Below are 23,517 nucleotides of genomic sequence, written 5' to 3'. Positions count from 1 at the left end.
GTGTTTATGAACATTGAAATAAAAAAGTAAAAAATAAACAAAAGAAGAAAAGAATCAACCTTGAGCAGGGAAGGTTCAGGAGAGGCAGCTACTTGATCGGAAGATCTCTGACCTGTGCCTTCCGTCTATTCACAAGTGATTCTCCACTTCCAAAATGAGCGATAAAGGGTGGGGTGGGGGCCCTGCAAGCAGAAAACCCCTGCAGATACTATGTCTTGCTTTCAACTACCACTATTTAACTTCTACCTTTTAATTTCTTAGGGTTAAACCCTAGGATAATACCCAGGCGAATAACAGTAGATAGGAGATATGTGTGCTTAACATGTATTCTCATTCCAGCCCAATATGGTAGCTCAGACACTGACTAGGCCACAGGGAAAGAGACGGGGCCAGGACCCACAGTTCCATTCTTTCTGGCTTGGTTCACTCAGACCTTCGCTGTTCCCTTCTCTGCAATTTGCACTGGGCCAGAACACAGGCGGCATGCTGTTGCTGGCTGGGGAGATGCCCAGGCAGTTCCCTCGGGTGCATATGGAAACATCTGTGACATGTGGCGGTGCACGTGACTGGGAAAGGCCACGGCTATGTTCTGGCAGTGAGAGGCATGGCAGCATTTTTTAACTTCAATTCACTGTCACTTTGAGAACTGCACTGATTTCTTAATCAATCAATACTCCCTGTCAGGTTTGGGACAGGCAGAGTGGACACAGGGTGACTTTCGTAAAGGCAGTTGTCTGGTCCTGGCCACAAAGCCTGGAGTGACCTCCTGGGTTTTCTGTACGCTGGCTCTTCTGGGAGGCCCGAAAGGCAGAAAGAGGAGCAGTGACAAGAAATTATGGTGAGATGTGATTTAACTGAACACAGGGAAAGGCTGTCTTATGATGATAACTATAGGATAATGATATGAGTTGGCTTTGGAAACTGAATTTTCAGGAAATCCTGGGATTTTTCTAACAGGGGCTGTTATTACTTATCTCAAACCTATGAAGATAATTTATATTCTAGAAAGGGTTAATCTAGATGACTTCTGAGTTCCTCTCCAACTATGTTTTTCTATAACAATTGTAATTCATCTTCTCAAATCTCTACCTTCAAGGCTGACAGCTCTCCTTGTGTACCAATGAGAGGAGTGTAAATGCCCTTTTATTATAGGAAATGGACCAGCAATTTCCCCCTGTGTGGATAATTTAGCCCATTTAAAATACTGTAATATTTTAGTAAAAAAATACAGAAGTTGGGGGCAGAGGAGAAGGAGAGAATGGGGAGGGGAGAAATGGAACGGTAAATCCAGTGACTTAAACAGGGAATCTGGAGCCTGTTATTTTAGCATGTGGTTGGTGCCTATCGTTCCAGGAGCCAAAGGTGCCGTCACAAGTGCTGTTTCCTAGAGTCTCTGGGACTGGGTCAGATCATGTCAGGATGGGTAATGGGACCTCATTTCGGCAGACAGAGTCAGGAGTAAACCTCATGTGAAAACTGATCACATTCGAAAACTGTCCTTTCTGATTTAGTTGGCGCACAGGGATACACATGGTTTCTATTTGCTACAGTGCTCAACGCCATACCAGAGTGAACTCCAATGCGAATCCATATTGGGAGGCCAGGAAGATGCTCCAGCTCAAAGGTCCCCATGAAGCTGAGGATATCCAAGGCCATCTTGGCAATGTCTACCGCATGCCGGTTGCCATTTCTCTTGGGCAAACCACTAGCTACCATGTAGGCATCGCCAATGGTTTCCACCTGTGGAAATAGTGTCTCATCAGTGAATCTGCCCCTTCGAAAGGCACAAGGAATTAAACAGAAGTAGTCAATCACATGTCAGATACAAAAGAGAACTCAGTATGAGCATAGACCTGTACACGTTCTCTGACATCAGTTCTATGCTAATTTCTTCAGGGTTTTTCTAGTCTAGTAATTTGGATGATAAAACAGCTATAAATGATGATCACAATATGCAAGTACTTCATCATAATGTAAATCATCCAGATGTGTTGGCAGTTCTAGGAATGTTTAAATATTTCAAACCTGAACAGCTTGACATCATTTTAGGAATACCTTTAATTACCAGAAAAGTCATTTTCAGCACTTACCATTTTCCACATACCATTTCAAAAAATATAATTGTAGATTCCTTCAAGACATAACACACATTCTTGTAATATGGTGACTCTATACTTTGCTTATAATAAGTAGTAGGTTTATATTAACAGTATTGCATAAAAATTATTCTTTGATAAATGCCCTGCCTTTTAATTGTCACAATCATATACACAGTTCATTTTTATTGGTTAGTTAACTTCTTTTTGCCAGCTATCTCTTAATCGCATAACTATTTTCTATCCAACAAGAACTGTTGTCAAGACGGCTTTCTGACTTGCATCTGGTGAGGCCTGGGCTACGACAAACCCTAAAAGGGAAGTCCTCTCTGTGAGTAAAATCCATTATGACAGAGTGTTGTATGAATGACTTCTAAGCTTTACTTAAGGATACGGGGATCAGGTATATTGTTTATCTAAATAATCGTCACAGTAACCCATTAAGGTCGGCGTTATTGCCACCCCATTTCACACATAGAACAAAGACCTGAGGTTACTGGTTAGTCAGGGGCAAACTGGGATTCGAATGGAGAGCCCTCTATCTGAAGTTGTTGCATATGGTGGATGCTGCTTTTCCAACATGCAAATGTGGGAATTCAATTCTGCTTTACTCCTCCAACTTAGACTCATCAGCACTCTGGTCAGGGACTACTGTAGATCCAGTTCTGAACTTACAGAAAGTTCTCCCTGGTCTTCTCTAGTCTTCTTTGAACGATGCTTGCTATTTCAGCAAGATACTCCTATTCTGCTTATTGTGACTTCGGTGTCTTCTCTACTTCACTTGCAGTCAGCCTCAACACTATCCATTTTTTGAAGATGATTTGAGACTATGTCATTTTTTCCTAAATTTAGTGCCCAAAATTCATTCCTGCTGAACTTTAAGTTGTTCCTTTCAAACTGCTTCTTAAGTGGCATGGTCATTTTGACTTCTGGCCCTTCTTATTCTTCCACTTCCTTTCACTTTCAGCTCAGATTCAACCACTGATTCATTAAATCATAAGTTATCAGGAACAGCCCTGGTTGGTGTAGCTCAGTGGATTGAGTGCGGGCCTGCAAACCAAACAACTGCGGTTCGATTCCCAGTCAGGGCACATGCCTGGGTTGCAGACTAGTTCCCAGCAGGGGACACACAAGAGGCAACCATACATTGATGTTTCTCTCCCTCTCTCCTTCCCTTCCCCTCTAAAGATAAATAAATAAAATCTTAAAATAAATAAATAAATTATCAGGAACATCTGAGTGATATCAGAAACAACCAATTCTGGCCCGGCTGACCGAAGGCCATGCAATCATCTAAACCTGTTGGGAGAAGGGGCTACCTTGTACACATCGTGGTGATCGAGAATGTGGTCAAAACTCTTATAGATGTCATTCAGCATGTCCACCACTTCCATGGGTGTGCTGTATTTGCAGATGGTGGTGAAACCTACAATGTCACTGAAGTAGATGGTAACTTCTTCATACAGTTCAGGCTCCACAACGCCTTTCTCCTTCAGGGACTTTACCACTAGCCTAGAAGGAAGGAAAAAAATGCCATCAACCTCAGTAATTTTTTTCTTCTTTTACATAAGTTTTTGAGACTGTCCACTAGGAATTCTAGAGTTTGGGAACTGGGTGGCTAGGAAGCAAAGATATGTTGCATATACCATATATACATGAATATATTACATACATACCAATGTAATATATGTATTTGAACTCAGATGACTCTAAGCAGGTTCAGTATTAACTTAGTGCTTGACTGTTGAACCTAATACTCATACACATAATTCTAATGCTATGTAACCTAATACATACACATACTTGCCCATTTTTTTACCTCTCTATTCATAGTTTCTTCTAGATACAGCTGTACATCCAGATGCTGAGGAGAGTGTAATTAACATAAGAGCTTGAATGGCTATAGCTATACCAGATCTTTCTCATCCAAGTCAATGGTTTTACCTCCCTGGAATATTTAACATGGCATTATTTGTTATCACTATGAAGAAATATTCATTTAAAAATTAATTCTGATATAGTCTGAGCCAGAATTTTAAAAATATATTTAAAATATGCTCATTTAAATATATTTAAATATATTTACATTGAATATTTATATAAATAAACAATGCAAATATATGTAAATATATTTAAATAAATGGTTTAAACTATGTTTTATTTAAATATATTTAAATAAAAGGACTGTCAATTATCATGTAGATAAGTTAAAGTAATGCCAGAACCGAAGAAGTCAAATAGAAGCCACTCAGAATATTTTTGCTGAAGAGATATAAAGAGCAGACTCTCAGACTCAGAATTAAGAAAGAAGAACCACAAGGAGGGACTCTGGATTCCTTTAAGTGCCAAGCCACCTTTCCGTTGACCCCAACCCCAACACAAGCCTAATGCCACCTGTCTGGCCTTGGAATCGCTTTGGGACGGATCTGGCTATGTGAACACTAGAATCAGAACCTGGGAGCTGGGAGGTGCCATAGAAGTCGTTGAGACTAGATCCCTTATTTATATGGATGAGAAAGCTGAGTCTCAAAGGAAAGTATGACTCTCACAGGGTCCCACAGCCACAGAGAGCAGAGCCAGGCCTGGCAGTGGGCAACATCCCACCCTTCAGTCCTTTGTTGCACAGCACTCTCCCACACCCCAGGCCTGGGACCGCAGTTGGGGAGGTGGGGGAGATCGAGCGGTGTGCTGACTGTGGCCCAGGAAGAATGTCTGGCACTTTCCCAGAAAACAGCCCATCCACCACAAAAAAATATTTAGAAAACCTCTAGAGCTGGGAGGGAAGAAGTTGTCCAACTGGTGTGGTGACAAAACATCCCTTTGGTGTGGCTGTTGAATCAGCAGGGGCACTTCTGGGTGGCTGTTCTTGACATGCCCCGTATCAGGGTGCAGATTATTTTGGAGGCTTCCTAGGTGTGTCGATAAAATTGAATATTTCACTGTCTTTACCCTTCATCTTCCTGATTATATCAGAAAAGTCCTATGAGCCTAGAAAATAGAGACACCAGTGTTGGTAGATACATGAAGGGCCATGGCCTCTCATGGGGGGCTTTCCTCACAGCTTGTTGTTGACACAGATAGAATGAGTGCCCAGAGTAGGTGTCTTAGAAGGGCTCAGAGAAGGAAAAAACCTGCCACTTTAATCTATTCAAAACAACCCCAAGGGCAACTGTTTGGTCAAGTAAGTGTTTAAGTACAATAGTAACTGGTTTCTACATGCTGTCTTAAGTTTACTAATAATTTTGCTGTGAATATTTCTTTTTGATTCTTCTAGTTATTGTTCATTTCCTTTTTGCAAATACAAAGAATTTTTACGTAAGTTAGAGTGAGCTGCACTGGGGTCCTGGTGTGCTGCGGCTGTTGAAGGCATGTGTGCTCTACTGCCTCATCAATGCGATGAAAACGTCTTCCCCCTAGTGGTCCAAGTGGCACATGGCACCAAAGGGAAGAAGAAAAACCCGAGGTGGTGAACCAGCTGTTTGAAATCATTTGAGTAACATTCTTGGTTAAAACCACTGATGATGACACTCTGGAAAGGCAGCCAGATAATCAGGATATTTTTTTGGTCACAACTCAGCATCAAAGGCCAGGCAAGGAATTATGCATTATGCAGCTAACATTTATGGAGTGCTGACTGAAATTGCCTAATAGGGTTCCAGCCTATTCCAAGGGTACCAATGCCAGGCTGTTCCTTGGCTCTCTGAGAGCACGTGGGTTCTATATCAGGCTCTCTTAAGGTTCAAGTGACTGAATAGAGCCTGTGTGTAACTCTTACCCTTCACTCAAGCTTATAAAAGAGAAGCTATTTATTTAGAAAACAGCTCCTACAATCTCGAATTCATTCCTTTACTAATGTAGAAGTGATATTCTAAATAAGCATGGGTTCAACATAAAATAGTAACTAATACAAGTTATATATAAAAGTCATGGCTACTATATATAATAACAACCACAGACATTCTGGGCACTGTGCTAAGTAAGTTCCTTAAATCCTGCACATTCTTTCAGGGCATTTTTTGAGCCAGCCTGTCAGATTGGAGCATTCAGATAACTTGCCCAAGATCGCACATGCACTTTCAGTAGTGGAACTATGATTTGCAGTCAGGCCTGGCTGATCTCCATTTCCTGTCTCACCCAGTGCTAGACTGCCTCCTTAGCCCTGATCTAATGGGACATTTTATTATACTCTGACGAGAAGGACAGTACTTCTCATGGTGGCAAGTGAGGATGCCTTGGCCTACAACCTATTTCCTCACATTTTTTCACATTTCTACACATTTACACTCTTCACATTTTTAATTTCTTGCTTATTTTAACATTCCTTAGTTATTACCTGAGTCCCAACACTTAAAACTTTAAACTGTTTGGGGATTCCAACCTCACTTCCTTTCTCTCTGACATGTCTGCGACATTGTTTCACAAATGGGGATCAGCCTGCACACGCCTCTGAGGTGAGACATCTGAGGTGTGGCCCCACCTCCCCCACTGAAAACACTCCTCCTTCTTGTCATTTGGCTTCTACTTTGAAGTAGAAAGAAGAAAGCAAAGAAACAGTGCCTGAAAGTGCCTCATAGCTCACAGATTCCACAGAAATGCTGTAATTTCCATTTTGAGACTGAGGAGAGACAGTGACTCGCCCGAAGTCCCAGACTCAGTAAAAGTGGCACAGAGATGTGAGAACCAGGCCCTTCCAGCTCCACAGCCCACTCTCCCTCCGTGGCACCCCACAGCCACTTGAAAACAACCTCTTTTTTTCTTTTTGAGGTGTTAAGAGTGCAAACCAGAACAATGTTTAGCAAGGCCCATGCATTTTTAAACCCAGTCTGTTAAAGAATATGCCAAAGGAAACAATCCTAAATAGATACAAAACAAAACAATGCCAGACAAATATGCTGAAGCGTTCGGCGTTATACCTGAGGCACAGGTGGGTTGTCGTGGGAAACTGCATCAGCAGGCCGACTTGCCTTACCTTGGGAGCAACATAAAGTTAAGCCTGTCGGCTCTGTCCCTCTCCGCCTTGTACAGCTGTGTCCTTTCCTCCACCAGATGTTCCAGGTTTCGAGAATATAGCTGCAGACGTCGGATCAAAGTATCCATATAACTTTCACTTTTCTGGTCATGAAAAAGGCTGTGGGTAGTGATAGAGAAAGAGCTCTTCCATGTTGTTAAGAAAACGTGAACATCCATTATAACAGTGGGCAAATATGATGAACAGGTAGTTAAACAAAGAAAAGATAACAAGGACTGGAAACAGAACAAAAAATATATAACATCAGATAAAAATTAAAGAAATAAAAATAGAAATAAGATTAATAAAAGTAAAAGAAAACCCCAAATGTTAGAACAATGGTAATCAATGTGGATAAGGAGGAGCAAATACATCCGAACAATCTCCCTGGAGGGCAATCTAGGAAAATGTGTCACAAGCTTTAAGAATACAGGAACCAATCAGCCTGTCAGCTCTGCTTTTGAGAATTATCCTAAGGAAACAATCATGAAGAGGCTGAAAGTTAACTACATGGAATGCTACAGCATTCTCTACACTGGCAGACGTTTGAAAACAACCTAAGTGGGTAATACACAAGTTGTTAAAATATTGTGATACAAGAGAGCAGCGGTGTCAAACTCATATTCACTGGGGGGTGGGAGGGGTGGCACGTCAGCATCGCACGCAGTTGCCATCAAAGGGCCGCATGTAATCTTAGGACTGTGTAAATGTAACTATTTAACAGTTACGGGAGAGCTCAGCACTGCTGTGGGTAGAAACAAGGTGCCAACTTGGATAAAACAAGGGGGAGGGCCAGACGCTGCCCGCCGGCCTTGTGTTTGCCACCTGTGCAACAGAGTATTCATGTGTCATTAAATATAAATTAGAATCGTTGGACACAGAAAAATGTTACCTCTATATTGCTCAGTGAAAGTCAGTTCATAAAACAGCAAAAATTATAACCTCATTTTTAATTTTTGAAAACTGGTGGTCATCTAGTTACAAATAGGTAGTGTTTATACTTTCTTGTTTGCTTATTCATTTTCCAAAATTTTAATAATAAATAATTTGCAATAAAGGAAAAACCTTCAAAAAGATGCTCTAGAGGTGCTAAATGGAAGTATATGAGAAACAACCAAAAAAAGGAAAGTTGAGCCTAACATCATCTCCTCAGAATGTAGAGTCAGGGTCCTACAGCAAAAAAACCTAACTCTGGATTATTTTGTTAGACCAAGAGGCTTAGCTGAGAAGCCAGCTTTCTGTGACACTGGTGAACGTGACAAGATTCACTGCGGAGCTGGGTCAGAGGCACACAGAGTTCCTGCAGAGTTGTTATGGGGATCAGAAATAATGTTTGAGCCCTGGATGGTGTGGCTCAGTGGACTGAGCACAGGCCTGTGAAACAAAGGGTTACTGGTTTGATTCCCAGTCAGGGCGCATGCCTGGGTTTTGGGCCAGGTTCCCAGTAGGGGGTGCTGGAGAGGCAATCAATCACTGATGTTTCTCCTCCTCTCTTTCTCCCTCCCCTCCCCTCTCTAAAAATAAAATAAATAAAATTTAACAAAAGAAATGATGTTTGTAATATATATGGCACAAGCAAAGGGTCTGAACAAACCATACCATTTCATTATCACAACAATGACAATTACAAGTTACCACTTCCACGAGGGCCTGCATCATAACCCCCTGGGGTGGGGAGGGGGGTTTGTTAAAAATTCAATACATTTCTGAGTCCTGTTGCAAACCCATTTGACTGGAAACGGATAGTTTGGGGATTAAGAAATGGGATTTTTAAACAAGTTCCCCAGAGGATTCTTAGTAGAAACACAAAGTAGATAGAGTCTAGTTGGTAGAAAGGGTGAGGGAGCAGGTGTAAGGGACGAAGATGGATATCTTCATGATGAGTTGATTCAATTAAAAGTTTCCTCAACCTTGGCTGCATATTTTAATCACCTAAGGAGCTATTAAAACCCACGATGCCAGCCTGCTCCCCAGGTCAATTACACCAGGGTCTCTAGGGCAGACTACCCGGGGCCCAGTTTATGTTCAAGAGTTCACATTTCATCTGTCACATGTACAATCTCGTCTTCTCTCACTAACAGCTTTGTGAAGGAATGAACAGTGGGCAAGAATTAAATCACTTGTTATCTCCTGCTCCTTTCCCCCAAATGACAGTTTAGAATCCACCAAATCAATGGCCACACTTTCATTAACTTCACTCCACCTCATCTCCAGCCCCAAGGGTTTTAACCTCGTTAACTACCTGAATAACTTAGTGAGAACTATAGAAAGTTAGTGCTGGGAGGCCCTGTAGAAATGACCTTGCTCAGTCCAACCTTACTAACAAGAAAATTGCCACCTAATTAGGAGAAGCCTGTTGCTCCACGCCCCACGACTATTCTTAGAACCCGGAGTAGAACAGAGTCTTCTCTCTCTGTCCAGTGTTATTTTTCTCACTCTGTATTGTCTCTAACAGAAAGCCGAGAAATCTAGAATTCACTCTTCCTGGATAATTGTGCATGCCTTTTTTTTTTAAATCTTGAATTGTAACCTGCTTCATGGCTCAAGTCTTAAGTACCTAAAAGCTAAGTTGCTGATTCCTAAGACTGTAAAAATTTTAAGAAACTTGCAGATCTTAAGAATTATCCAGAGACTTTACAGACACCCAGGACCCACAGTAGACTTCTAACTTCGAATTACCTGCAGAAGGCTCAGGGAACTATACTTTTAACAGAAATATTTACGATTAGTCAGAAAATAGGTTTTAAGTAGGCAAGGTTTGCTCTTCAGTATTTAACTTTTCAAGTGATTATTTCCCTGAGTAAATGGTCTGGTTAGTCTGCACAACATTTTAATTTTTTTGAGAGAGGCATTGCAGTCTGGGGCTTTTCTTTCTTTTCTTCTTTCTTTTTTACTTTTTTAAATGGAATTTATTGGTGTGACGGGATTTTTTTTATTAGAACAGGCACTTTCATTTTTAAGTGTCACCCAATGTCTACTTTTGTAGGAAAAATCTGAAATTGGTGAAAAAAAGTAAAAATGTCAGCAGTACCCAAATATCTTGGCCAATGTACTTTCAATTTTCTTGAAATCTGGTCTCTTTTCTGGATCTTCCTCCCAGCAGTTTTTTACAAGTAGATATACCTGAAAGAGAGGAGGGGTGGATTAGCTCAGGGGGTGGCGTCACACCCTGGTCTTTTCCTTGATGGGAGAAACTGAGTCAGGGAGTATTTTAAAAACATCTCTACGCTGACAGCGTGAGCTGGCCTGGTTGTCTGCAGTGTGACTCGGACATCGCCACCCGCACCGCCTCGCTGAAGCCCTTCCTGTGGGCCCTGCGTTCATCAACAAGGTAATATCGATTTGGACAAGACCGAATTGATGGGAGAGACAAAATGCTTCACAGGCATTTGCAGGGTGTATGTTGGGGAGCACGAGAAATAGCCGGGGTCCAGTGAGTGCGAGACAGCGACTGTCAATGAGACTGAGGCTCTTCAGCCATGTTTTGTAGCCACGACTAATGGTGGAGTTGTCTGGAGAGAGTTTACACATTTTTTTCTTGCCCAGGCCCCACCCTAGGAGATTCTGATTTAATTGGTTGGTGAAGTAGCCTCAGGGCTCTCAGATTTAGCAAATAAAAATACAGGACACCCAGTTAAACTCAAATTTCAGATAAACAGTCAATACTTTCCTTAGTGTAAGTACATCCGAAATATTGCTTGGGCAAAGTTCAACAATATATATAATAATTATTATTACATGTTGAAATAATAGTGCATATGATAATTCTACATCACATTATAATATAATTATGGCTATTACAATAATATAATTACATATAATATAATTATAATTATTAGGAATCATAATACATATGGTTACGTACATATGAGAGAAGTGAGGAAGGGGAGCTTTGGAGGAAGAGGGATACCTGAGGAAGCGCATGGAAACATTATCCCATTTACTACCACTTGTCTGTAGCTTTTGTTGGATCAAAAAGCATGGAGAAACCATTTGTGTTACATAAAGCTTGTTCTTCATGCCGGCCAAAAAGAGGACCACAAATGGTATTAGATGCAGTGCTCCTGCTGGGTGACTCAGTGAGGCCCCGAGCAGGACTGGACGTGTGTTATAGTCTCTGGTCGCCTGCATTCACCACCAGATGATGCCCCTGCCCTGGTACGTGACCTACTGACAGTCTTAGAGAGGCCTGGGCAGAAGCCACCCACAAACGGTCTCATACAGCACCGCTGAGTGAATAGTGGGTGCTCGGGGGGGCATCGGCAAGCCATCTGCTCTCAGGCCCACATTCTGTTGGAGCCGGCTGATAGAGATGAAATCTTATTTCTGGCTCCCAATTCCAGAACCATCCAGCTACACGAGTGAACTGAGGAGGAGAATACTTTGGTGACAGAGGGTTTGGGCAACACATGGATACACTCCGACCAGAAGGGAGTGTTCAGCAAGGACAGACTGCCACGTGGGGAGGAATCCCAGGATCCGGAAAGGCAGAGAGTTGTGGGGCGGAATAAGACAAGGAGACGAGCAGTTCTGTCATAGAACCATGGGGCCACAGCCGACCTTTAATGCTGACAGAGGAGAGAGAGTTAAAAGTGGCCCATTCACACCTGGCCAGGTTGGCCATGAACCTCACTGGAAGGGTGTTTATAAACTTGAAGGAAAGTGTTATCCTTATCCCGCAAGAAACAATGGGTTTTTTATTGTTGTTGTTAAGACCATAAAAATACTTTATTTACTCTCTTTGGGGATTATAAAACCTTAGATAAAAAAAATGTAGAATCTTTTCTCACGGGCTGTAAAGGCCTTTGTGAGGGATTATAAAAAATTTAACAAGCGAAGAGAGAAGAGCTCAGTTTCTTTCAGACAACAATGAAGAGTCAAAGTACAATTCCCTATTTTCCCAGATGGTGTCATGTTTATTTTTCAACCACCAGGCCGTGTTTACAGGCCCAATCAGTGCATCACATAGACATCTGGCTTTGTTGCCTCCTAGACGTTGAGAAGGTGACTCGCCTAAGGAACCGGCTGCTTCCTGAGCCGGGGAAGGTGGAGGGGGATGAGGGAGGGCAGGGTGCAGTCTGACAAGAGCTCCCAAAGCTTTTCGTCTGTGCCCTATCCCTGGGAACCTGTGCATGTTACCTTATTTGGGAAAAGGGCCTTTGCAGGTGTGATTAAATTGAATCTCGAGATTCTGGATTCTCTCGGTGGGCCTCAATGTAGTCACGTGTGTCCTTACATAGGAGTGAGGAGAGGGAAGTTAGACGAGAGGAGAGAAGAATGTGACTTGCCACCGAGTCAGAGATTGGAATATTTGGGCCACAGACCAAGGATTGTCAGCCAGCAGATGCTTCTGGAAGGAGCAAGGAATGGATTCCCTCCTGGAGCCTTCAGCAGCAGTCCCCAACTTTTTGGCATCAAGGACTGTTTTTTGTGAAGGACAATTTCTCCAGGGGGTGCAGGGAACAGGAAGCAGAGCTTAGGCAGTAAGCTCTGCCTCCTGGGCAGCCACTCACCTCCTGCGGTGCACAGGTTCCTAACAGGCCCTGCCCAGTAGGCCCCCTGCCCTGTGGAGGGATGAGGGTGGGGGCGTTGGGGACCCCGGCTGTAGAGGGAGCATGATCTTGTCCATAATTTATTTCAGACTTCTGCTGTCCAGAGTATAACGGTCTTGTTTTAATCTATGAAGTTCATGGTAATTTCTTATGGAGGCCCAAAGAAACTCACCTCCAGCTCTTTTTCCTCAACTGTTTCCAGGAACAGATCTGGGCGGAAGGGCTTCACGCCAGTGAAATTCTCCACTCTAAAAATCTTTTCTGATGGGACAAGAAGAATTCAAATTACAAGAAAGAATATAGCATGAAGAAATTTTGGCAGCGGTCAGATTCTGAATTGGTTCACCGACTGTGGATGGGTGCCCGGTGAGCCTGTGGCAGAGCCTAGGCCAGCGCTCAGTGGACAGATGGACGCTGAATAAGTAGATGAGCCACCAGGTTAACGGGTCTCATACCCACTATTACCCAGGAGGCCACCTTAAGTTAAGGCTACTAACCCTATGAAACCCAATCTGGGTACCACTGCCTTCAGTGGGCTTCCTCTGCCCAGACCATAGCCTGCCACACAGGCAACCCTTAGTCACCCCTCCCCCAGGCACTTAGAGCTGGCACAAGTGCTCAGTAGATGAGGACTGAATGAAACATTCCCCCTACCCCTTGTCAGAGGACACGTGACAAAAACTATAGATCTTAGTTAGAACTAAAATATACGGTTGATCCACTTGAGTGATCTAGTTCAGGCGTTAAATGGACACATGACTATTTGCAATCAGGAGGAAACAGGGACATTTTAGGGGGCGACTCTTCAACTAACACTCGACTCCTGGCACTGGTGTATGACGCTCTTCACTCCCTTGAACATTCGTGCCATCACCCAACGCTTCCACAGCCTCTGGGCAGTGCAGATACGCCATTGCTTCTGCAGCTGAGGGAGGTGGGAGTGGCCACACAGACTCGGGTCTCTGTGGGCCTACAGTGCAGGTTGGCTGGCTCCCGGAGGGGGTAGACGAAGGGGGCAGACTCTCACCATTCTGGTCCCGGCAGCTCAGTGTGTAGAAGGTTTCTTTCCGCAGGATGATCTCCTGTGCGATGATCGCGTAGCTGTACACATCTCCTTTCTGAGAGACGCTGGCCCGGCGGAGGTGCTCCGGGGCTGTCCACAGATCTGGGCATTCAGCATAAAGATCGCAAAGGTGAGGGGGTGGGCCACCCATAGACTCCAACTGTTCCTGGTGGACAGTCTGTCTGGAGGCCTGGGAGTCTCCCCTATTGGCCAGGATGGCAGCAGGGGGGAGCTTCTGACACTGAGGGTGTGAAAAGCTAGCAAGATAATTGGATAGAGAAAAACTATCCCCACTTTAGCGGATTGGGGGTAGGAGGAGGAGAAAGCAGGCGCATACACCACAGAAGTCAAAATAGTGCAGGGGAGGTGGTGACCAAAGAGGCCCGTCAGTCTAGCGTGGGAAAAGAAGGGATGGGTTGCAAGGTGGGCCCATCCAAAGTGTGCAAAAGTGTGGGAAGTTAATTGGTCGTCCTGAGAAAGCACCTGGTCTGTCCCACACCCAAGCTCATATAATCCCAGGGAGCAAAGAAGCTCCCTCTGGCTTGGGACTTGCGCTCACATGGCGCACTTGCCTGATCTAGTCTTAGCAGCCACGTGGCCTCGAGTTGAGAGCCTCTCTTTCTCTCTCTCTCTCGCCCGCCTGGTGATGCTCTTGCTGGTGCGTTGGCGTGCTCTGTCTCCCAGGAGCACGTGACCGTGTGGCACTGGCAGCTGCGGGGCCCATGGCTGTGCAGTCCCCACACAGGCTCCGGGAGGGGTTTGGGCAGCCGGGAACAAGCTAAGCTCCCTGGATGGGGACTATGGCCACCTAGCGGCTGCCTGTGGGCTCCAACGGACCGTACTTTAAAATGGAGCAAGAATCCTGGACACGGGCTTTTGTCTTGTTTTCGCTGAGGCCGTGGCTGGACTTTTCCCATGGCAGAAAGAGGAGCTGGTCCTTGAGATGGGAGTCCACCGCTCTCTCCGGATGCGGGCACCCGAGCAAACGTCTTTCCTTTTGCACCAGCACGTGCCCCAGTTTGGCTTTCGTGGCTGCAGGCAGGCGAGCCTCTGTTCTTGTTCAGTTACAAATCCGCTTTTGTTCTTTAAGTCCCTACACCGTGCGCCCTGACTATGAATGGCCTTGAGTTTGTATGGCCCCAAACTTTTGAGGCGTGTATGCTAAAATAATGGTGTTAAGGGTAGAAGACACACTTACCTTTTAAGCGGACTAAGTAATGCCAGGATTTGGGTGAGGTCCTATGGCAATGTCGTCCTTGACACTGCTAAGGTCACAGTCCTGAGACCCTCAAGGTCTCCCTAGAATAGCGCCTGGAGTGTAGGAAGTGCTCACAGAGATGTGTGGGAGGGATGAACGAGAATATGAGAGGCTGAAGGACTTAACAGCTTATGGGACATATGGCATAATCCTAGGAAACCTTTGTAAGTATTAAAAATATTTATATGTAATATGAAGCATATTTATATGTTTTTATAGTATAAAATATACATATTTCCTAAGAACAACCAAGACAGCACATTGAAACAAGGAGACTGTCACTGCTATTTTCCAGCTGTGACGTGCTGGCGGCCTCTGCGTGGGCCATTGCCCACGGATGTGTTTTCTCTGCATCTCTCAGTATTCTCTCAGACGTAGCGCATGCGGTTCGCCCTCAGTTTACTGCTGTGCCTGCTACTCCCTAGCGCTTTCCATCTAGTCCACTCCGCACGAGTGAAGTGCTCCTGCGTTCTGTTCGGCTCCTGCGGACGCTTGGGTTTGGGACCCCTATCGTATGCCTCATTTAGGAATACCAAGGCACACACTTTTTCTTTACCATTGCCAGGATCACCTAGCTCCTTGTAAACCTTTTGAGATTTGTATCTTTAGCAGCTTCAGTGAAAAAAATCTATAGATTCATGTTATTGAGTACAGTGACAGGCTTATGATGAAGCATATTTACCTCACATGGTGTTCCGTCCAAATGTTCATTGCCTTTTTGAATTTATGTCTTGTGACTTTATGTGATTTGTGATTCACGTGCAATTGGTCCTAATGGTTTGGGGTTATAGGAAAGGTAGGTACATCTACTTCTGCTAAAATTCCGGTGAACAACAGTACAGGTAAGTAGATGTAATAGAGTGATGTTTAGTGATGTTCAAGACCTGCAATTCATCTGATTTTCTGTCATGGTGAGTCATCTAGTGAAGGAAATTTATTCTATTACATGATGAACCATGCTTGGCACATAGTAGGTCTTCAACCAGCCCTTGCTGGGTGGAGTCCAATGCCTTAGGATGCTTGATGTGACTGAAGAAGTAGGGGCAGAATTATGATTTTCTTCTATTAAGAAAAAGCTAAAGGATTGCAGGATAAAATCAGAATAGAATGTACTATTTGGATCTATTTTCAATCATATGAATTCATACGATTAGATTTCTGAGTCTATAACCCTGAGCTATAGACTCAGGGTTAAATATTCAACACAAAAGCTCTTTGTACTTTACAAGTCATCTTTCTTTGTTACTTTTTTGAAACTTATCACAATCTTAAACAATATAACAATGTGTTTCACTGATAACATTTTTTTCTTATCACTGTGACAGATAAAGAAATGACATCTAGAACTTGGAAACCGGTCTTCTGTTTTGTGCTCCATCTACTTGGGCAAATCTCTCGGCCTCTCTGAACCTTTCCTCTCTGTCTTTGCTAAAGAGATCAGGTTAGGCCATGACTTCTAAGGTCTCTTACTAGTCTTAACATTTTCTATTTTTTCACCCAGTTCTGTCTCCATCAGCTAGTAAGTTCTTCATGATTTCTCACTGATATCAAGGGACACGGATGAAGGGAATCCACGGAGGAGATCTGTCCAATTCAAGGAGCGCCTGTTGAACAGTGACGGGGTGAAGTGTGGGACAGCAGCCAGCTGTTGCCCCCTGGGGCTCCAAGTGTTCATTTTCTGATCAGTATCACTGTTTCCTGGGCAAATGATGTAGGCTTGTAAGAAAATTAAAAAAAAAAAAAAAAGAACAGTGGGAAACTGGTTAAAATTTCACTACAAACCTTTTTTTGCAGGTAAAATGGAATTGCAGCCAAAGCCAGTGATCTTCACCACCATTCTACTGTCCACCACGCAGTTGGTAGATTTCAGGCGCCCATGGACTTCCGTTTTACTGGAATGCAGGTATGACATGCCCTGCAATTTTTCACAGGACAAGAAAGCAAAGAGATAAGACACTGTGCATTTGCTTGATTATTTAAAAAAATGACATTTTGAAATCATTTCAGCCTGCATATATATAGAATGATGCTATCAGATTTAAAACTTAGTTCCATTAATTTTACTTTTAAAATATTAAGGTCCTAACATATGCCTGAGCACCACATCTAGTTTTTTTTTTTTTTAAGGTTTTATTTATTTATTTTTAGACAGGAGGAAGGGAGGGAGAAAGAGAGGGAGAGAAACATCAGTGTGTGGTTGCCTCTTATGTGCCCTCTACTGGGGACCTGGCCTGCAACCCAGGACTGGGAATTGAACCAGCAACCCTTCGGTTCACAGATTGGAGCTCAATCCACTGAGCGATACCAGCCAGGGTGAGTTTTAAAATCTATTTGGGTGACACAGTAAAAACCAATCATCTAAAGATTCCTATTAAGTAGTTGTATATAACATAAAACAAAGGGTTGATCCTATTTTCCTATAGTGTTTTTACCTACCACTTACTTGGTCTGTGAATTTGAGTATGTCTGGTCCTCTACTACCTCAGCTTGAAAATATGTATAATAAGGTCTTGCTATTCCCAAGGGAAGCGCAAGGCTAGGCTAGTTCTAAAATTTCATGGATTTTATTCTATTTCCAAAGGAGAAGCTTGTTTTTTGCTGGTGTGCTTCCCTCTGGTGGCCAGAGGTGTCATTGCAGAAACTGGTTTTCAGCCTGGAACACAGGTGTGATGTGGCAAATGGGATATCATGTAACATTTTCCAAACTGATTCTGATCCAATGGGACTCTCAGGTGATTTAAGACTGTGTCAAATAGCTGACTCGTGGGACTGACTTTTCTTCATTCTTGAATGAGGCCCTGGTTACTGGTATTCCCATGTCTGGGAATATACGTGTCTGAATTTATTACTGCCTCATGCAAATGCTTGCCTGCCCTTAATATTTTCTCTTATAAAATTGAAGATTCACTTGTTTTCCCTGCAGCTTTATATGGTTTTGATTTCTAGCAACTCTATGAAAATGTAGGCCTCAAACCCAGAGTAGAAAGACTATAATAAGAAGAATAATAAGAACCAATATGCATGTACATTTACTTGCACTAGGCCTTATTTATGCAAAGTATATGAATTATTTCATAAATACTTACAATGACCCTACAACATAAGTACTATTTTTGTTGTCGACTTACAGATGAATAAACCGATGCAGAGAAGCTGAATAGCTTACTAGATCTGCTCCCCTATATTTAATTTTCTAGATGTCTTTTCTGTCTGTACGTCTCTTACCTTCGCGATGTCATACAGCACAGAGATCTTAAACTCCCAGTCCATGAATGTACCGTCAGGGTAGGAAATTGTGTCGTTTAAAACTTCCTGAACCGGAGAAAAAGAAAAGGAAGGAGACGAGTCGTCATAAGGAGGGATGTTGTGGAGAGACCATTACAGGCAAATATGATCTTCTAACCACGAGGTTTTGGGCTCAGGAGCAAATTGGAACTTTGGTGCCTTGTCTTTCCTGAACATGTACGGGGCGGTGCAAGGCAGGTTACAGTTGTGAGTACACGAAACACAGTTTATTCTTTATCTTTGTTTATTCATTATTGTATTATTTTCCTCTTTTTGGTCAATCCCCACCCCCCCGCCCCCCACAGCTGTATGCCTGCTATCTATGAGTCTGTCTCTATTTTGCTTGTTACTTAATTTTGTTCATTAGATGCCACAGATGAGTGCAATCATATTCTCTGCCTGGCTTTTGTAAACTTATCATAATGCTCTCCAGGTCCATCCATGCTGTTGCAGAGGTTAAGATCTTCTTCTTTTTAAGCTGTTGTATTATTTTCCATATGAACACCTGTTAAACCTACTTTGCCCCGCCCTGTATTTCTTTTCTTTCCCACTTAAGAAACATGAGGTGGCTTTCATGAAAAGGACATGAGCAAGAGATACCCATAGCATCCCAAACCCTGGTTCTCCCACCTGACAGGGTGCAGGGAGGAGCAGATGAGCAGATGCCTGTCTGGGGTGGGTGGGCTGCTGAGCCCGAATCACAAGTCATTTGGGCTGCAGGTCCTGCCTCATCGAATTACACTAGTGTTTTTAAACATGGAATTGCTGTCAGAAAATTCATTTACTAGGGCTTATGTTTTCACTCGCGGATGATCAATTGCATGCATTGGCTTTATAGCTCTAAGTGTTTTTAAGTTTACTAAGTCCTCTATCAATAAGATAGAATCCTGGATTTTGTGTGAATTGTATGACCTAGAATTTTGAACTCACTATTTTAACATGGTGACAATTGTAACAAGATAATGGTTCTCAGCTAATAAATATTCTTCATAGTAAAACTGTAGTAGCCTAACAATAGTTTCTTCTTTGGGAAAAAAGCCCAATTTGATCATTAGTTTTAACTTACGTACCATACTAGTAATTTCCAGTGAAGGGTCCAAAGTCATAATTTATTTCAGGTAAGGATGGCTGGGCTATAAGCACCAGGACAAGTTAAGGGAGCTAAGTTATGAGTAGATAGACTCTAACATAATTTTTTCCCTTAACACCTGATATATTTTGTTTATGTTTATTATCTCTTCCCATCATGAAAACGTAAACTCTATGCTAATTTTTCTTCACTGATGTCTCTGCAACATCTCATTCAGTGTCTGGCTTGGAATAAATATTTCTCCACATCCTTGCCAGCATTGTTTGTTGATTTATTAATGGTGGCCATTCTGACTGGTGTGAGATTATATCTCATTGTGGTTTTAATTTGCATCTCTCTGATGGTGAGTGATGCTGAGCATCTTTTCATACGTGTCAGGGCCCTCTGTATGTCCTCCTTGGAGAAGTGTCTGTTAAGCTTCTTTGCCCTCAAAAACTTCTTTTTTTAATTGAAGTTTATTAAAATTTTCTAAGGGATTAATTTAAATTTTTAAAATTATTTTAAAACATTATTGAATTACGAGTATTTAGACCTTTTTGGGGCTGCCACTGCCCCCAATCTTAAGGTTCTAGCTTTGTTAGGGAGGGAGAATATTGAGGTTATAGCAGGTCTAAAAATAGTCCAAAAGGCAGGGTGACCACACATGCTGGTTTGTTGGAGGCCTTGCAATTTACGCCTGCTATTCCAACAATTATTATAGTGCCCCATTTACTCTCAAAGTATCCTGATATGGTCACCTACCCAAACATAGTTAAAAGGTGGAAAGCCGTCGAAACAGATGCCCATGAACTGCTGAAGGTGAGGTTCAAATATTTCAATGCTCCTTGAAGCAACTCTCCTTAATTCCTTCCTCTGTTACCCTTTTCCCATTTAGTCCCATTTCTGCCTCACACCTGACTTTGTTTTTTTGTAAATGACTGTTTCTTGTAAATACCTGCCCTTCTGAACTATTTAATGATTTTATATTCCTACTTGGTGCTTGGTTCTTTTCAAGAAACTGGCTTAGTTCTGTCTGACTTTCTCTTTCTGCTTTGAACTTGCGATGTCCGTACACCTGACCCCATCTGACAACACCTTGCCCATCCTCAATCCCTTACATGGGAGAGGATGGTAGGAATTCATACAGTTACAAAACCAGAACTTATGAACAAGTTTCCTAATGCTTATTTGGTGCTGTCATAATGACCATCCAATTTTCTTTTAATACAAATCAAGTAAATATTGAAGTAAAATAAGATAAATTTAGAAGTAATTGCTTAATTTCCCACATCTATTCTGTTTCCTCACATCTACACTCCTGAATATTTATTGTATTTTATTATTTTTTTTTTTAGTAAAGATATAATAAGACTTATTGACACACTGTGAGTGATCTCGTTTGGTAACACATTGACCCACCAACCTTTCTTGCTGGCTCTCTGATGTTATTTCACTGAGCGAACATCTAAAACTTCTACTAGATTTTTTTGTCCATATGGTTGACCAGTTAGGAAATTGGAAATGACTACAGGTCCTTACCCGGAGGGATCCTCTCTCGCAGTATTCGATCACCCCGAAGATCATGCTATCAAGCTTCACCGTCCCGTAGAATTTGGTCAGGTTGTAATAGTCAATCTGAAGCAACTAAGATAACAATGTTTATTTACACAGCAAGTCAGCCAGAAAAGAGCACCAGAGAAAATATTACTCTGCTAATAAAACATGTTTCAGGTCTCTGGGAAGATGACTTGCTCTTCATCACTGGGATGTCAGCACATTTCACGTTACGTTTTGCACTGCATCTTACTGAATGGTCTCTCTTTCTCACTACTCTCAAATAATATCAGAACCATTTTGTAGGACATGCTAAGAGATTTCCAACATGTTTATCCCATTGAACATCACTCTTCAGCATCTGTTAGTGGAATTTTCAGCAGGAAGAAGTATAGTCTCCCATTTCTCGGCCTGAGGGCTTTCTTCTCAGTATCCCCAATAAGGTCTTGGTTCCACCAGGGACCTCAGTGCTTAGGAAAAATGCAGTGGAGCTTTTTCTCACTTAAGGGTTTCAAAGAAGGGACATGTACCTTGTTCAATTCTATCTTCTGTTTCTCAGTGAAGTTGCCATCATTCTGCTTCAAATCCTTTAGAATCACCCTCTGCAAAGATCAATTGAATTAAGAAGGTAATGTAACATGACTATTCATATGCATGTTGTAATATTTTGTTTGTGTGACTATCTTCCCACTATACTGTAAGGTCTTGAGAGCAGTATCTGGTATTTTGTTGAGGTTTATATCCCTGGTGCCTAGTACCTAGGATAGGAGAGGCTCAAATTTGAGTGTTTCTTGAAGAATGGCTAAACGAAAAGGAAGAAATTAAGGTTGGAAGGAGGAAGGGAAGGGGAGGGAAGGGAAGTAACAACCACCCCGTATGGAATTGCCATATTCCCACTGCACGAGCCAAAATATAATACTAGGGTTGCCTGGACTGCTCTGTGTCTCTTTTCTTTTCCCTTTTGCTTCCTACACTCCACTCATCTCAAAAGTTCTATGTATTCTTTACTTTCCCCAGGATTGTGGGTTTGTAACCCTTGCAGCACAGCCCCTCCCATCCCTGTGAAAGGCTCCAAGACCGGCCCCAGGGAGCAACCCGGGCACCCACCCCATCTTGGCACTGCCACCATCGGAAGTGGGGCAGGGTTGAGCCGGAAGGCCCAGACCACACCCCTAACTGAGAGTTTCTCGTGAAACAGGAGACCAGTCACCTTTTTGTCATATTTGCACTGTCGTAGTCTCTGAATTGTATCTCGTCTCTTGTCATCATCGATCTGGCACAAGAAAAAGCCAATTACTCCAGAAGCCCCGTATCTTGTCCCATCCACTTCCAGTCAAAGGCTGAGAGGCTCTCCCAGGTAGGCTGCATCTGTTGTGCGCTCATAGTATGCGGGGCAGGCTCCCAGGGACACTGTTATAATTGACTTGTGTTTCTCTCTCACAACTCACCGCTCCTCTCCACAGTATCTTCTTTCCAGGTATCTACCACTTTCACGCTTAACTCTGGGTTTTCCTCCCTTCCTTTTAAGAGTTCCACTATCCCTCGCTTTTTCCTTGTGGTCTACTTCAGCCAGCCAGGGATTTTCTTTTTTAAATATTTATTTATTATTTATTTTTAGAGGAGAAGGGAAGGAGAGAGGAAGAGGAACATCAATGTATGGTTGCTTCTCGTGCATCCCCTGCTGGGAAATGGCCCCTGCTGGGAACTGGCCTGCAACCCAGGCATGTGCCCTGACTGGGAATCGAACCGCGATCCTCTGGTTCGCAGGCCCACGCTCAATCCACTGAGCTACACCAGCCAGGGCCAGCCAGGGATTTTCTTGCTTCCTTCTTCTGCCTGTTCCCTCCTATTGGGAATCACTGCCTGTAGCTACAGACAGCTGCTCTTAGGGAAACATGATGTGCATTTGAGTTCCATACTTATGGCTAAAAGCCCAAGGAGCAATGCAAGGGAGGACCCTGGGCTAGGTGTCTGAGGGGCAGCCCCACCAGCTCTGGGTATAGCCTAGACTTGCTGGATCAACTGAATTGTCAGAAGAAGCAGGTACTATGAATTTTTCTATGCCATTCCAAGGTTTTTACAGTTGGCAATTAATTTTAAAAGATGATAAATATTCAGATGTCCCATCCACCCCCCTTTTCCCCTACCCACACAGACCTGCAGGCCAGACACAGCCCTTGGTCTCCCAGGCTTCTGGTATAAAAGCCAAAGAATGATTGAGAACTATTGCATCTTTCAACTTAATATTCATAAAACCTGTGATCTATTATAATATTGGTTAAAATTGACCTCTTAGGGACATTTGAAACCGAATGAAATAATATCTAAATCCTGGATTCTGAAACAAACGATCCCTGATTGGCACATTTTCTGCTGTGCTACCAATGTCTTGTCAAATACCTGGCCAGCTGCACCAGCCCTGGATAGAATTCTTCATAAGTGAGGTGCGCTTTACCTTCAGGCTAACTTGGTTTGTCTCATTGGTCTCCAGAGGGTAGATGTTTTCAGGAGGAATGTGGGACCACTTTTTCTGACGAAGTTCATTTTCTTTTCTATATTTTCTGTGAAAGGAACAGAACCAGTCAATAGGTTTTTATTAGTATTCATGCCATTCAGCTTCTGAACACTGGGA

At 42.9% G+C, this 23,517-nt stretch overlaps 1 protein-coding gene across 1 annotated transcript in view; it reads right to left on the bottom strand.

Moving 5' to 3' along the window:
* GUCY2C (guanylate cyclase 2C) overlaps window positions 1–23,517 on the bottom strand; it is a 65,445-nt gene that overhangs the window by 5,790 nt on the left and 36,138 nt on the right. The window contains exons 12-23 of the mRNA XM_037033942.1: window positions 23,341–23,446; window positions 22,096–22,158; window positions 21,416–21,487; window positions 20,871–20,975; window positions 18,203–18,289; window positions 16,760–16,892; window positions 13,684–13,821; window positions 12,829–12,917; window positions 10,136–10,227; window positions 7,066–7,224; window positions 3,416–3,608; window positions 1,566–1,740 (exon numbers count right to left, since the gene is read on the bottom strand). Of these exons, the coding sequence (XP_036889837.1) occupies window positions 1,566–1,740; window positions 3,416–3,608; window positions 7,066–7,224; window positions 10,136–10,227; window positions 12,829–12,917; window positions 13,684–13,821; window positions 16,760–16,892; window positions 18,203–18,289; window positions 20,871–20,975; window positions 21,416–21,487; window positions 22,096–22,158; window positions 23,341–23,446 (1,412 nt within the window). The remainder of the gene's footprint in view (window positions 1–1,565; window positions 1,741–3,415; window positions 3,609–7,065; window positions 7,225–10,135; window positions 10,228–12,828; window positions 12,918–13,683; window positions 13,822–16,759; window positions 16,893–18,202; window positions 18,290–20,870; window positions 20,976–21,415; window positions 21,488–22,095; window positions 22,159–23,340; window positions 23,447–23,517) is intronic.

This window comes from Sturnira hondurensis, unplaced genomic scaffold (genome assembly GCF_014824575.4).
Source record: "Sturnira hondurensis isolate 20B ecotype Veracruz unplaced genomic scaffold, ASM1482457v3 Scaffold0021795, whole genome shotgun sequence".
Lineage (NCBI taxonomy): Eukaryota > Metazoa > Chordata > Mammalia > Chiroptera > Phyllostomidae > Sturnira > Sturnira hondurensis.
The sequence above is the reverse complement of the archived record's forward strand: the minus strand, read 5'-3'. Positions and strand labels throughout refer to the sequence as shown.